The following is a 17,485-nucleotide window of genomic DNA, read 5'->3' on the forward strand; positions in this document are numbered from 1 at the left end:
ACTTTTCCATCTTCCTTTACATAGTAAGAAAACTTCAATGAATGAAACCGTGTTTTTTGTTAAACCAATATTTTAAATTCTGATTGCTGTCAAACTATGAAAGATTTAAATATAGTATTGCTTGAAATTCATGTTTAGAACATATAAAATAACCTACTACAATATTTTTAACTTTTGAGACATCATGGTTCAAAAACATACTTTTTGTATGGAATGACCCAGGTGCCATTGAGTAGTATGGTTCCCATCTGTTCGATATAGTTAGGAAAGGAAGTACTTAGAATACTCAAACTATGAAGACACGCCTCAATGTGTAATAGGCCTAATATGCATACAGAATTTTTAAAAATGTAACGCACAATGCAATTGAAAAAGGAATTTTTGACAAAATTCTCAGATTCGTCAAACCTTATATTTAGAAAGGAATATGTTTATGGAAATAAAATGTATTTGCAGCAGTTGTTATGGGAGTTATAACAATACCTATAAAGAACATTTTTAAATGATACGGCATAATACGATTTTTAATATTATAATATGAAAGAACATGTTTCTTTGTATCGCAATGCTATACTTCATTTGTTTCATACAGAAACACCATGGTTATGGTTACTATGATAATAATTTCACTGTTGCTACATTTTTTAGTCTCGATCTTATGAAAGCAGTTTTATTTGTGAAATAAACATTAGACAAGATGTTCTTAACAGAAAATGAGAGAATTCACAGCCTGATGTTGATAGGACAAAATACGTATACAATAAAAGGTATGCACATTTTTGATCTGAAAGATCACCTGACCTTTCTGCACTTGACCATTTTTACGTGTATATTTGAGAAATAGGATCTTTTCTACGAGACTTGGAGTTTGCACTGCGCCTTAGCCATTTTCTAGATCGAAAATGAGGAACATTTCGATTGTCTAATTAAATTAATTCAATGTTATGCTAAAACTCAAGAAAAATAATTTATTCACTAAAATATTCATTTGTTCAAAAGAGAGTAAAGTTTTACTGTATTTTTTTTACATCATATATACAGATCATCAAATTAAAAAACAACCTGACGTGCCAAATTCAGTATTTCTAATTTTATGAAGAAACTATTTATACAAAAGTTATAAGGTATCAAAGAAGAAATATTTTGAACAAATTTCAAATACTATGCTTTTCATTTATAAAGGATGTGTCAATGAGACTGTTTTTTAATGGCACCATGCACTTTTTTCCCCCATTTTTGGATTCTTCAGGTCTCAGTACGTACAAAACCATATTTTGGTTTGCCATTTATAAACTATTGTTTGTAAAAATTAACCCTTTTGGTGACTATGCATGTGCACTGAACAAAGAGACATTTTAATGCTTCTGCGCATCAATTTGAGGAGGCTTTGGATTAAACAATTGCACACAAAAGCTAATAGAAACAAGTGAATAAAGCTAATAAAATAATTGAATAACAATATTAATATTATTTAAATTTATAATTTAAAAAGGACAAATTATAGGGTATGCATCATTGAAATTTAACTGCAATAGTAATACAATACTGGATTTTAAAGCAAGAAGACACATTAAAACTAAAATTAGCATTGTTGTATCGTATTATGTGTTGATTTCAGTTCACAAAAATGCTCAAAATGGTTGACATCATGGTCAACTGCAAGCTGGCGAGTCGATAAATGTGGGTTTTCTTCTACTGCTAATATTATCAAGAGTTCTTTCACAATCTGTAATTTGTTTTGGCCTTCCAGACTTTGGCTTATTTTAACACTTTCAGTTTCATTGAACTTTCTTAAAATTTTAAATATGTAGAATCAGTAATGTTCCTTTCTGGATGCATTTCATTAAATAAGACTTCCTGATTCCTCCTTTTATCACCATAGCCGATCATCATTAGTATGCCTATTTGATTTCGTTTTTTTTTTTAAGTTTTGCTATAATTACTTTCAGATAGATATTGGAATGAAATACCTATTGTTATTCAATTGTTCTATTATTTTTATTCACTTGTTTCTATTATCTTTTGTCTGCAAATGCTTAATCCAAAGCCTAGTCAAATTGATGTACAGAAGCATTAAAATTTCCCTTTGTTCAGCACACATACAAAGAGGTAATTTTCAGTGGCGTAGCGTTAATGTAAGCTAAAAATATATGTTATTTTAATGTACCGAAGTACATATGATATTTCCACGCAGATATTCTGCGTCATCATACGATGAAAGAGTAATGGAACGTATCGTATGATGACGCAGAATATCTGCTTGGAAATATCATATGTACTTCGGTACATATGTTAGGGAAAGTTGCTTAATTGTGGTATAGAATACCGCTTAAATGTTTTGTTTATGTGTTGTAACTGTTTTCTGTATGTCTCAATTGATGACTGATGTTTGATTTGCAATCGCAATGTTTAAATTACGGATTGTTTAGGTTTTATTTCCATTGTGTAAGCTAATTTATTTTTCTTTTCAATTTGTTTTATGCTTAGGCCTATTTTTTGTGTAAAACTATAGCCCTAGCATACATATGTAAAATAGGGCTACCCCCCATTGGACATACAATAATAATAATAATACTTCGGCACATTAAAATAATATATATAATATGCGTAAATCACTTCATGATTTAAGACGACGCTTATTCCGTCGGATCCCGGCCAACTAGTCACTCATAACGAGTGCACCTCAGCATATGTGTGGACTTCGGTCCTATGTTCATAGACATCTATGACGTAGTGCAGAGAGCGGCCACTTGAGGGAACCCAAGAGTTGAAGCTTAATCTGAGACGATTCTATCCGGCGCCGGAGTTGTATCCGGTGTGGCTTAGTGGATAAAGCTTCAGCGCGTAGAGCTGAAAACCCGGGTTCAAATCCTGGCGCCGGAGGGAATTTTTCTCCGTTCCATTACTCTTTCATCGTAAGCTAAAAAGCTCAGCTTCCCCAGTTAATAATAATTTCATAATAAATCTGCAGTCTATGGACAAAATTATTTATTAATTTTAATAGAATTTATATTTACGCGTTAAATATTGTGATGCGGCAGCTCAGGATGATTTGTGATGCAGCAGTAAACAAGAAGCCTGCACACACCAGCTTCCAAGCTGACTGGTTTCTTACACTCATTCTTCTGTGTAACCCACCCCGCAGATTTTCCATCCCTTTCTAACTTAACTATCCTGGTCGCAAGGGTAGCAAGAAGCTAGCTTTGACATTGAAAATAAGTAGTTTCCGAGTTATCCCTTTTCGTCAGTTGTGTTCATTTGAAGTGTTAGTGTGCATTGTGGCTGATATAATAAATAATGAGTGAAATAACAGTTCCTGAATTTTTAGGACAATTCTATTATCAAGACTGACTTACGAACAAAAGTGTGATCTAAAAAACAAATGACCGACTCCCTTGCTGTCAATGAAGGACACAACCAAAAGACAGATGCATACTTACGTAATGATACTAATGCTGTATCTATTGACCGTTAATATTGTGATTTCTCTAAGTATGACAGGGAGTGAACGAATGTTATGCGTATATGTGTCTATTTGTTAGAGATATGTGTAAACCGTGAAATCATATTTTACTACGTACCATTTGAGGTCATGCCTTATTGGTGTTACTTACGAGGTTCCAACCAATCTTCGACTGCTGACTTGACATTGACTACTATTTATTTTAAGACTATATTTTTGTAACACGTTTTCTCATATTGCATGAAAGACAACTTGAATTAGCTTCCCCTGCTCAAGATTTCATGCTACGCCACTGGTAATTTTTACGAAACAATAGTTTATATATAAATAGCGAAACAAAATAAGACTTTTTATATACTGAGACCTGAAGAATCCAAAAATGGGTTAAGAAGTACATGGTGTCATTAAAAAAAACAGTCTTATTGGCACACTCATTTTTTAATGGAAAGCATAGTATTTGAAAACATGTTCAAAATGTTCTTTCTTTCATACGCTACAACTGTTCTATAAGTAGTTTCTTCACAAAATTAGAAATAAGAAAGTTACAAGCATTGTTCCATAGGTTTTACTCATCCTGTATAGAGTTTCATTACTACCATTACTGCATGTTCCCTGTCTTTCAAGTTGAAGTCTGGCAGCCCTAAATACAACCATTTTAACCAAGTTGTTAACTTTCATGTCTTTTGGAACAAAGGGCAGGTATATTGAGGCTGATAAAAGATATTTATTCCCATCTTAGAAGTACAATACAATTATCAAACACATACCAGAGACATTTGTATGTGTGAGCTCTACTGACACCCCTTGAAATCTGCAATCGTTACGATTAATTTTTATCCCGTTATTTATAAAATTTCCGTCCATTATACTGATTGGAGATTCAAGTAATAACGTACCGGAATCCATGTCGTTGCAATGTAGTCACGTTGATAATATAGTTGTACATATATGTAATCCCGTTTAATTTGTTTCAAAACGTAATATAACTGCAGCCGGAGTACTCAAATGTTCCGAAACGACTATTGATTCCAGGTACTAATTAGCAGATTTATACACAGCACAAAAATTGACGTTGCTAATCCATTTATAATCATTTGAAAACTTGATGCTGCATGTCCGCCAGAATTGAAAGTTCTGCCACAACAGATCGTATTCAAATATCATTTTATTTAACTGCAATTCTAACTCTTATTTATAGAATGTAATCCACGACAGTGGATTTATGGTAGTAAAAAATTTAACTACGTGTGTATTGGAACGCGATATCGCCCATTTGATTTACAATTTAGTTCACTGTTATTGGTTGCAGTTTGAGCCGATAACCGTTAATATTAATTTGCTGTATTGAGCTAAGGGTTACCCATTGATTTTGTTTTAAAACGAATCAGTTTTACAAATATTTCGTTCTAACATTTTTTGTTTCTTTTGGGTTAATTATGCTTAAAATAAGAACAACATTTATCTCACTTTAAAATTAATATCTTAGAAGTTCAATGCTTCTCAATTATTATTAAGTAGATATAGTTTTCCAAAAGGCATATTTCTGAAAAATTATTTTTTGTACGCAATCACACAAATTGTTACAGTATACTTTGTCCTCGTGGAAATTCTCTTATGAGAAAACTTTCTAATAAAATGTGTTTACAATTCTAATTTGTAATTCTAATCTTCTATCACTAATTGTAATTACTTCAGCCTTCCAGTATATCGTACTCATCCTATTTCGTTTTTCAGACTTTTCTGCTGTTTTTCTCACACTGATATAATATGTATTGCATCATAACTCAGAAATTAAGGATTAGCAGAAAATGTATATAGAATATTTTAGCCCTACTTTTTCCTCTACATCACACTCACAAAGTATTTGTATGTACTTATTAAACATACTTTATACGGGATACAGAGTTCTCTGTATATCAAGCCATGGGACGTAAAGAAGCGTGGTCTCCCACGGTAAGCCTGTTGTACGAGTGAAAGTTTACCGTGCATTGAATGCGTGCAGTTGACATCAGTCTATTGTGGGCTACTGAAGGGACTACTCATTCGCATGTAATATAATGCAATTTATTTCTTTTTATAATTGTTTGAAAATATTGAATAAACTGCTCGTTCGTGTGTAGTGTCATTTAAACAGTCGCGTCTTTCGTTATTGAAAATGGTATATAACGTATTGCAGCGGGTTTTTATAGTTATAAGTTATGCAGAAAGTGGAAGAAAATAGCTTACAAATATTTTCAAACATTTCGCAAGAAGACATTACTCCAATATGACATTTCTAGATCAAGAGAAGGTCTTTAGATAGGCAAAAATTATTGAAAAAATAATGGAAAAAGTATGGACTTACAACTAATATAATAAAATGCATAATAAGTCTCTATATGGCATGATTTAGGCTTAACTTATACTAATTACACTGGCGAACATATAATAATAAATCAGGGTGTCATATAATGGTGTATATTATCGCCTACACTACTTTGTATAGACGAAATCCTACACAAAAGAAGCACCATCTGGAATTAGAGTTGGAGGAATAGATAATAACAATTTTAACTTATGCAGGATTATTGTACAAAATAAAGAATATAAACTACAGATGAAAGTTCGTATATTTTTTCATCGAATTGAAGGATATAGACTAATTTCAAACTTTCCTCGTCAAAATCAAAGGTCATGGCAGTCCAAGAAAAGTAAGTAGGCCTACCAAGTAACAGGAAAAATAATTCCAGACAATTTTAATTATCTGGATTGCAATTTTTTTTTTAATTTGGATAGAAATATATAAAATTAAGCAAGTATAGGTCATGTGTGAAACAATCCGGGAAAAGTTAAAGTAATCATAGACGTATACAAAATTAAAATTTCATAAAACTATGACAACATCCGTTCTCTTTAGTGAATCCTGTGTTTTGAAACAGAAATATTATAATTTACAATTCATTTTGATAAGGTCAACTAAGCCCAATACTAATGTCAATATCAATATATTAAATCTTTCAATCTTATGGCTTAACACAAATATAAAACAAATTAATTCAGTGTTTTATATATTTACATAATGTTGCATTATCTTACAAATGTTTTCACCCTCCTAGGGGCATCCTCAGATACAATAGTGTTTTCAACATCAAATATCTAAAATCAATTAATGCCCCTATGAGGGTGAAAACGTTTGTAAGATAATACAACATTATGTAAATATATAAAACACTGAGTTGATTTGTTTTATTTTTTATGATAAGCCATAAGATTGAAAGATTTAATATACTGACATATTGTATAACAACAAAAATATTATAGCCGTATGCAAGCAACACAAATGAAATTCGTTAGATCTTTGTTAGAAAATGCGAAAATATATCAAATCAAGAATCAAGAAATAAATAAATTAAATATATTTGCAAATTAATTATAAAATAAAGCATTACAGAGATAACTGGGTAGAACATTTAATCAGGATCGACTATACCGCTATTCTTAAAATGATGGTGCTATATGAGACAAGAGGCCGAAGTGATCCAGAAAGTTCAAGACAGAAGGAATAAGGCTGGAAGATGTCGTAATACATATAAAGAAGAAAATAATTTTTCGAAGTTTTACAATACTTTTTCTTGTAACTCCATGTGTGAGAAAGTAATTTATATTCTTTTCGGCACGTATCAAATTTACGATTACTGATTCTGTTGTCTGCCGACTAGAACCCAACCCACTGTTCGCAATTCAGAAGAAAGCGAGCAGTAAATGCGAATTCCCCCCCTCACACCCTTATAACTAACCCACGATACGGAACCGGCCTACCAATAAGGAGCATTGTTTGTCCCAATCGGCAAATGACACCACTCCCATCTCTCTGCTCCTTCAAAGATGCCGATTCTTAACCCGCTAGGACCATACTCCTCTCCCCCCCTCTCTCTCTCTCTCTCTCTCTCTCTCTCATGCATCAATAAAATGGAAAAACGCGAGGAGATGCCACAAATAAACGTGTATTCACTTACCCCTTCGTGATATTCGTAGCCCTTGTTGTAATGCTCGTACTCCGATTGGTCTGTTATCAGAGCCCTGGAGCGCGGGTATCGCTCCGTGATGAACTTCCTCTCCTCCTGCAAGGCGGCCTCTTCTTGCTCATCCCTCAGCCTCTCGTCGTCTTCTCCCTTTTGTTCGCTTGCGACCGATGATAGCTCGTCGTACAACTCTCCGTCGTCGGCATCCTCTTCATCTCCGTTGACTTTGGGTTCCATATCGACTATCACCCCAACAATGTAAGGTTCCTCTGTGGTGGTTGTGACTTCGGCTGTAGGTTCGACAATTGCCATTGCTTGTGGCTGAATTTTCTCATCACCAACCAAATTATCGATATCGGAAGCCAATTGTTGGAGAGCTTCGAATTTCGGTTCCGAGAGAACCATCCCGTCCTCCACTTCTTCCTCCTCTTCATTTTGATAAGTAGTCGCCGTATGTTTGACTTTCAGTGTCCAGGTCCCACCTCCATCGTGGTTGCTCACTGATGTGTTGAAATGGTTGTGTTCTATTGTCATCTGGAAAGAAATAAAGTTATGGAGTTACATATGCAGCCATTATAAATCGTGATCATAAAATCTTCCATAAAGTTCCAGATTTGTACTCAATATTCACCTGCGTAATGTTTGCAATCCAAGAAATGTCATTATATGTACGAATTTAGAAATATTAAACATGGTGTTCCGCAGGGGTCAATTTTAGGTCCATTGTTGTTTCTAGTTTATATTAATGATTTAGCCTTGACCATAAACAATTCATCCCATGTAATTTATTTGCAGATGATACAAGTGTAATTATTTCAAGCAAACAATACGATCATTTTATAAACACTTCTAATACAGTGCTGAATCTAATGAATGAATGGTTCCATGCAAATAAACTAGCACTTAATGTTGATAAAACCAGTGCAGTCAAATTTAGTACACACAATAGTGCTCAGGTTTCCTACAGTATTCGATTAAATGGAACTCATCTCAAAGAATCTATAAGCACAAAGTTTCTTGGTTTAGAATTGGATAATCACTTGAACTGGAAAACGCATATAGAATGTATTACTCGTAAATTGAGCTCTGCCTGTTATGCATTAAGATCCTTATCTACTATTGGTGATATAAACTTACTTAAAATGTCATACTTTGCATATTTTCACTCTGTAATGAAATATGGATTAATATTCTGGGGTAACTCGTCTGAAGCTAAACACGTTTTTGTTTTACAAAAGAAAGCATTAAGAATAATGGCCGTGTGCATAAAAGGACCTCATGTAAAAATATTTTCCGAAACTTAGAAATCTTGACTTTACCTTGTGAATACATTCCTTCCCTAATGATGCTGTATATTAAGAACCAAGATAAATTCAGTACTAATAAAAACATTCATCATTTTAATACAAGGCATAAATCAGATCTTCATCTACCCTCTGTTAGTCTAAGCTGATTTAAAAAAGGAGTTCGCTATTCATGTATAACAGTCTTCAATGCACTGCCTAATTATCTTAAAGATTTGAAGAACCACGAGAAAAGGTTCAGAAAAGAATTAACCAAATTTCTATATACTTATACCTTCTACACAATTGATGAATTGTTTATGCTTGTGAATTGAATTATTCTATTTAAATGACATGTACAATTTTATATAGCTCTACTAAAATATGTTTTTATATTGACTTAATCTGTTTACCATGTATTGTATTTTTTTGTTTAGCATAACTGATGAATTGTATGTACTGTAAATTGAATTGTATACTGTATAGGTCAACTGATGAATTGTTTAAGCTTATAAATTGAATTAATCTACTTCATATTAATTGTATAGCTTAACGAAAATAGGTTTGTAAATTGAACTAATTTGATTGTATATGTTTGTATAGTTTGGCTGATGAATTGTATATGTTCTTAAAATGATTACTAGTCTGTGTAGCTCTACTGATGAATTGTATATAGACCTACTGTAAATTGAATGGTAATATGTATAGCTCAACTGATGAATTGTTTATGATTATAAATTGAATTAATCTACTTGATATTAATTGCACAAATTTGTATAGCTTAATGAAAGTATGCTACTTTGTATTGTATATATTTGTATAGTTTTGGCCGATGAATTGTATATGCTTTAAATTGAATAGTAATCTATATAGCTCTACTGATAAATTGTTTGTGTTTGTAATTTGAAGTAGTTTGCATGATATGTATTATCAATTTCTGTATATCACAACTGGTTGAATTGTTTATGCCTTAAATTTAATTAACTTGTTTTGTATTATACATAGAGCTCAACTTATGAATTATCGTTTGCGTTTGTAAATTTAATAATCTGATTGGCTATGCATTGTATACTTTTAGTAGAGCCATCGATGTAGCTCAGTCGACAGACTCGCTAGGCTGCTGATCCGGAGCTGCGTTCGGGCTTGGGTTGGATCCCACTTTGGTCTTTGGTTTCTTCTGAGGTTTTGCCCAGCCGTGGGACTGAAGCCGGATGGACTATGGCGAGTCCTTAGCATCAACCCCTTTGATTTGATTACCTGGTTGGGTTTTTCCGAGGTTTCCCCCACCAAAAGGCAAATGCCGGGTAATATTTTGGCGAATCCTCGGACCTCATCTCATCTCACTACATCTCGCAAAAAAAAAAAAAAAAATGTAAAAATTGTAGAAATTTACTAAATTGTACAACTATAAAAATTTGTAAAAATTGTAATTGTATTATTGTAAAATGTTGACTTGTTCCACATCTTAAAGCTTCATTGCTCATGTAAGATCTATGGAATGGAATGAATGAATGAATGAATGAATGAATGAATGAATGAATGAATGAATGAATGAATGAATGAATGAATGAATGAATGAATGAATGAATGAGTAAATGAGTAGTTATACCCCCAGAAGGGCCAATATTACCTTCACAGAGTACAATTAAATTTTAGCGATTAAAGATCCAGTTTCTACTCACCCAATGGAAATCGAAACCACACTTATCTCAGAATATATTTTCTAACACAAATGAAAATGCTGATATCATTTGGATTGCAGCACATGAAGACATAAATGGAACCAAAAGATGAAGCAGCCAAAAGGCAACATCCCTACCTAATATAAATGCATGAAGTTTTCACTCTATTATGAAATAAGATATGTGAAAAAATATCTTCTACAAAAATGGAAATATAATTATTATCTCAGTTTCACTGTAAACAAGTTTGTGCCAGATCGTGCGTATTTGCTTGGTTTCCGCACAAAACCAATCCGCGGAAAGTCTAAAATTCCACATTCAGTATTCCCAACCTAACACACATAACAATTTCCCACTTCTTACCGCTTAAGTGACATATTGATTTTATTGCTTTAGGCTTTTAACATATTATTTTTAGAGACGTTCAGTATGATAATAATTATAAATTGGAAACTTACCACTGCAATTTCACCTAAATTGCACTGTTAATTATTGTTTTTAAATATTTGCAAAAATTAAGTAAACTCTACAACTCCAATAAAGTTACTGCATTCGTGATGCAAGTAACATTAAGGAAGCCGTGAAAAAATCAACAAGATTCCAGACTCATCATAGACTGGGGGAAAAAAAGACAGACGTATATCACGGCCTGCTGGAATGTAGTAAACACAGAAAACATTTTAAAGCAACAATGTTGAAGATAGATATTTTTGTTTTGCAAATTTGCTGTCATTGAACAGAAACCAAGATGGAGATTTCATTGCAACTAATTAGAAATTCCTCTTTCAGGTATGTAATAAACGATCTTCGCACAAAATAATGTACGATACACGAGCGGTATGTTTTCTTTCAATTCTCGGAAATTAAAAAAGCTCAACTACGTTTCGCTTTTTCAAACTTTTGCTCGAACATGAAAACTTCAACATACCGCTCTTGTAACGCATATTACTATTTTTTAAACTTTTTTGAACATGTGACACACTAAACGTATAATTTAAATTCCCGCGGCACACTTATATAATCCAGAGCTGTAGTTCCCAATCAGAGAGCAATTTTGAGAGGACTATAAAATACAAATAAATGAGATAAATGTATATGCGTTTTTTTCTCACAGTGAGACCAGAAGGGGAACATTCCTGTGCACCGCGACCTGAGGTCTATTGTGCGCCCCTGGGATGAGTTGCAAGCCGCCGACCGCAAACATGCCGAACCGACCTAATCGCTAACACCCTGACAACCAGTCCCGCCATCCCTCCAAGTCCGTATACCATTCTACACCAACAGCCCACCAAATTCCCTCCTCAAACTGTCTGAGGTGTAAACACCCCTCCCGTCTCCTCAATGGTCTGTGGTGTAGATTCCCTCTCCCGTCGGGAGGGGAGTGGGTTCCCCTGTTGGGTCACCAGTTACCACGCATATATATGCGTTAATATATAAAATAAAATATTTTCAATTTTATAGGCATTATTTTTAGTAAACGAAATCACAGTATGATGAATGGTGAAGAGGCGTATGGGGCAAAAATGATTGAGAAGAGAAAAAATACAGATTATTCACAAATAGAACTAACACGCTTTTTTATATTTTTATTTGAAGTTTATGAGAGAAATTTCAAATTTAATGATAGAAAATAATTACAACGATATATAAATGTGTTAATTATGATATTATGCATGTTTTCTGAATTTATTATTTAGGAAATATGAAAACATACAATATTACCTACATATTTTATAAAGGTATTTAATGTGCGATAATTTATTCTTCATAAAGACAAGTAAAATACTTTATTTTTAAGGTTGGTACGATATTCTAACTTTACCGATCTGGCAACCCTAGCTGCGCGTCAGTCATTCTCTTCTCTGCCGATCGCACACCTACACTGTGTTTACTGAATGTTAACTTGTGCCACGTTCACTGAAAATTGACTCTTGTGGACTCACTTTTTTACTACTCTTTTCACTTTTACTTTTCCAATTATTTCTACTATTTTCATCTTCTCGCGGCACACCAGCGGAACATTCGCGCTACACTAATCTAATTAAATATTACACCAAATACAAAACTAAAACCAATAGGCATTTACAAGCATCACGGTTGTGCGATTACAAATAAGGGTATGGGAAGTGAAGAGATACATCAGGAGTTCACCAAGACGAGAAACTCGCAGACACCTTTAACAGCTTATGATAGGACAAACATATTACATATCTACAAAGAAAATAATTGGTAGTACAATAGTTGTATTTGTACTTCATTAAGGCCTACAACAAACTGTGAAGTTCTGTCCATGAAGAAAGACAAAAAATTACAGATGTTGAAATGGATCATTTAAGGAGCAGTTTAAGGATATCTCGACTTTGGGTAGTACTGAAAGAAGACATTAGGAGACAGAGGCTGCTGATGAGAGTGTTATGTAGGGTAAGATTGCGTAATTCCGTGACATATTTAATAAAGTCTATATTTATGCCAAAATTGTAATAAAAATGTTCAAATAACACCTAAATGACGTTATTTGGACCTTTAGCTACAGTTTTGACATCATTCATTGTCAACAGTTTCACAAATTTGGCATATAATATATGATTCTTCATTGTTACACAATGGCTCCTAAATCCGTGATAGAGATCCAAATTACGTGATAGTGTTTTCCTAATTCTGTGAGTGATATCCTAATTCCGTGATACTAACATAATCCTCATTGACTGCTCAGAAAACAAACGTGTATTTGGAGAAACACATTAAAGTCATGATATATTGTTTTAATATGGATTAAGCAAGAAATTGCAACATAGAAAAGGGCTTATGTGACAAATTGCATAAACAATATTCATGTAACTGCAGGAATACATATTACACAATATATTATAAACAAAACAAACTGAAAGTTAAATTTAATACAAAATTAAATTTGAATAAATTGAATTATTACAACACAATTATTTATCATTATTTATATTCCTAAGAACAGCAGTAATTAAGTTAAATATATGCCCTACTATTTTATTGTAATTATAATTGATGTTTTCTATAACTTACTTCTATTATTATTTCCACGAACTATTTTCTTTCATAGACATTACTTTTCACAATAGCGTTGGCATCACTGGTCGAGTGAGCCAGGAAGGAGAAATATGAAAATGAATCCGAAAATGGGAAAGCTCCTGTAGCATTGTTATTGTCTCACAGTGTTTAAACAATCATACACATTGGTTCAGCTGACTATAATCTACAGTAATATATCATTTTTATAATGCTATATTAATGCTTAACTCAAATATAAAACGTTTCTTCAGGAGCGGTCACAAGGGAAAGAAAAACTTACTGGTCAACAACCTTTCACTGAAGAAAAGCTTCTGCAGTCGACTGCTTCTATTCAAAAGGCGGGTAGTCAATAGAATTGAAAAGAAGACATCTCCTAGCATCTGTTAGGTATTTCAAAAACTTAAAAGTCAGAGACCACAACTCCATGGCAGACAATTGAAATTTTATCACGGGATTAGGGGTATCACGGAATTAGGCACCTTTACCCTATACAGACGAGACATGAGGTTCTAAATGACTCGGGCACAGCTTGCGGATGTCAGAAGATCGATGGCAGAAAATTATCTATGACTGGATAACAGCAGGCCTAAAATGGAAGCGAAAACACAAAACTCGTGGTCGAAGATGATGTTGGGAGCAATGAGAGAGATAACTGGATGTAGAGGAGGAACAGCACAGGTCTCTATGGAGAATAGGGACGGTGGGCGCGGCGTGGCGACTTTGTGTTAAAAACCAAGAATAAAATTACAGAACAGAATGAGGAAGAAAATAGTGATGAGACAGCCATAATTTTGTTCTAGTCCGTAAGACATCATGTATAAACTACAGTTTGTTCATAATGGTGAAGCATCTCGTTCCGAATTTTACGATTTCAGTTTCACTCTTTCACCGAAATTTGAAAATGAAACACATTCGTGGACTACATGAAGCCAGTTCTGGAAGAACAAACACATTAGACGTGATATGTGACTATATATGTATATATACAATAACATGGGGGAGGGGTGAGTATATAAATTCTTGTAGCAAAGGTAGTAGAGCGGGTTTGCCGTAGCTAAGATTGAGAGCATGGAAGAGTTATAAAATTGTCAACGAAGAAGGAGAGCGCATCTGTTCATTATGTGTGGAAAAGGAGTCGTGGAAACACATTCTAGCGCATTGTACAGTAACACAGACCCTCCGAAGAAAATATCTACCACCCTCGATGCTAGGAGTTCGCTTGCATGTCCTGGCCTCACTGGGAATAGAGAATCCGAACAAAAGGCATAGCACGTACGGTCAAAAGACACGTTCTCTTGGTTTAAGTGCAAATTTTGATAATGTAATGCATTTTTATGTATAATTCCTGAATAAATCCACTTTATTGTATTATATACATTAAAAGAGGCAAGAATATCTTTCATAATAATGTCACTATTCATTTAGCTTTCACATTTTTACGGCAACTTTAAAAACTACCAAATGTTTATAGCGTAAACACAGACTTTCGCGTGAACAAACTTATCTAAAGTTTTCCGGTAAAAGAGATCGTATTTTAACAGTATAACGAAGAAACAAATGCTTCAACAGTGTACGTATAATAAGGTGATAGTGTGCTTTAATTGCTTTAAGCACGTTATGTTTGCTTACATTCATATCGGCTGATGTTGACCTGAACTTTATATTGGTAATAATTATGAGTAACTATGAGCAAATTTTAAAAGTCTTAATTTCAGTTGGCAGTTGACTTATGACGGTTGTAATTAAATTGTGCTTACTTAACTAGCTCGGAGCAGAAATCTATCGATCAGGACAACATGCATGCGAAAGAGATATGATGAACAAACAACTTTGTTGAAGGATGTTTAATACAGTCGTGTTCAAAACATCTTGTAGAGCTAGAGTTTAAGCTAGTGTAGGACTTTGCAGTAAATTTCGCGTGTTACTATTGCACGTCCTTAGCCTTTGGGCTCCAGTCTCTCCAAAGAAAAGAAAGCCAATGATGCAACTACCCGTGAAGCCCCACCAAACAGCGACTCGTTTGTTCATTATCCAGAGGAGCTTTATGAATCTATATATTATTTTAATGTACCGAAGTACATATAATATTTCCATGCAGATATTCTGCGTCATCATACGATGAAAGAGTAATGGAACGGAGAAAAATTCTCTCCGGCACCGGGATTTGAACCCGGGTTTTCAGCTCTACGTGCTGATGCTTTATCCACTAAGCCACACCGGATACCCATCCTGGTGCCGGACAGAATCGTCTCAGTTTAAGTTCCAACTCTTGGGTTCCCTCTAGTGGCCGCCCTCTGCACTACGTCATAGATGTCTATGAACGTAGGACTGAAGTCCACACATGTGCTGAGGTGCTGAACCCCGGACTCATTTCACCGGCATTATCACCTTCATCCCATTCAGACGCTAAATAACCTAAGATGTTGATAAAGCGTCGTAAAATAACCTACTAAATATATATTCTGTAGGACCGAAAAAATAATCATCTTTACGTAGATCAGGTTTGTCTGCCTTAGTAAACTACCTCCCATCTCCTTTTCTGACAGCAAAGTTGCGAGTTGGTCGCATTGGTCAGTGGCTTCAAATTAGTGGTTTTTAAATTAAATTTACACGAAAACCGTTCACGCTATTGAAACACGTCAAAGGGATAAATGATTCTATGCTAGATTTTCTATAGATATAGACAAAAATCACGATCCTACTCGCAATATTTACCGAATAAGAGGGTGTTAAACATTTGGGGAAAGAAATTTTTTTTTTTTTAACTATAGACTTTCCAGCAATATGGTATGACACTTTTTTGTTAGATGCAACATGAGCTATTCACTCTGAAAATCTGCAGGGTTATTTCACTTCCATTCTGTTGCTACCTCTCGTCACTAGAACTCTCTGCCGCCTGAAGTCAAGGGCTGCCGAACATTGAAATCTTTCAAATCCAAGTTAGAAAATTATCTTCTGACGAGTTGCCAAACTAACTTACTATTATGACAAGTGTTGTATTGCATGTTTCCATGCATTCACATTTTTTTATGTTCTAGTGATATTTAACTTATTTTATATTTTTGTTTTCATATTTTCCGATAATGGTATATCTCTAATGTGATAAGTTGAGCTATATATGATTATAATTTTCCTTACTGTGTGTACTTAAAAATATTGTATTCATTGTATGCTTTGTACTGCACTATTTTATTACTACTGTTTACTATTATTATTATTATTATTATTATTATTATTATTATTATTATTATTATTATTATTATTATATATTATATGCCAATTTGCATGGGCACAATTTAGATCCTTTTAAGGTGTAGTTTCGTTTTGATTATTAGTATTTACTGTTCTTGTTCTCAATTTTATTTATGTATGTTTTTGTTTATTTAAGATATTATTTATTTTGTTTTTGCACCTTTGTATCTTCTGTTTGTGTATTGTGCTGAACTATAATTGGCTTCTGGCTGTTGTTCAGCACACAAATATTAATAATAAATAAATAAATATATATATACATAAATAAATAAATAAAATAAATAAATAAATAAATAAATAAATTATTACCATTATCATTATCATTATTACTGGCTGTTGTACAGCACATTAAATATAAGTAAATAAATAAACAAATAAATAAATTGCTATTCTAATTTGTTATTATTATTATTATTATTATTATTATTATTATTATTATTATTATTATTATTATTATTATTATACATGTAGATCATTCCATTATTTCAATTCTCATTGTACTAATTTTATAATTATTATTTGATCAATGATTGATGTAGACCATTATATTGTTTGTATTTCATCTCATTGCCATTTTCTATCATTCATTCTCATCATCATTTGTTGTTTTGTTCTGTTTTGTATCGTGCAAAACTGTAATTGGCCTTGTGCTGTTGTTTTTGCACGTTAATATTCTAAATAAATAAATAAATAAATAAATAAATAAATTATTATTATCAACAATTGTCTTATTTTTTATACTTTGTATGCCTCATATAT

General features: G+C 33.2%; 1 protein-coding gene across 1 annotated transcript in view; it reads right to left on the reverse strand.

Annotated features, from left to right (window-relative positions):
* The window catches only part of LOC138693115 (uncharacterized), a 28,304-nt gene that overhangs the window by 8,773 nt on the left and 2,046 nt on the right, over nt 1-17,485 (reverse strand). Inside the window, exon 2 of the mRNA XM_069816750.1 lies at nt 7,459-7,998. Coding sequence (XP_069672851.1) covers nt 7,459-7,998 — 540 coding nt within the window. The remainder of the gene's footprint in view (nt 1-7,458; nt 7,999-17,485) is intronic.

The sequence above is a fragment of the Periplaneta americana genome, chromosome 17 (genome assembly GCF_040183065.1).
Source record: "Periplaneta americana isolate PAMFEO1 chromosome 17, P.americana_PAMFEO1_priV1, whole genome shotgun sequence".
In the NCBI taxonomy this organism is placed as follows: domain Eukaryota; kingdom Metazoa; phylum Arthropoda; class Insecta; order Blattodea; family Blattidae; genus Periplaneta; species Periplaneta americana.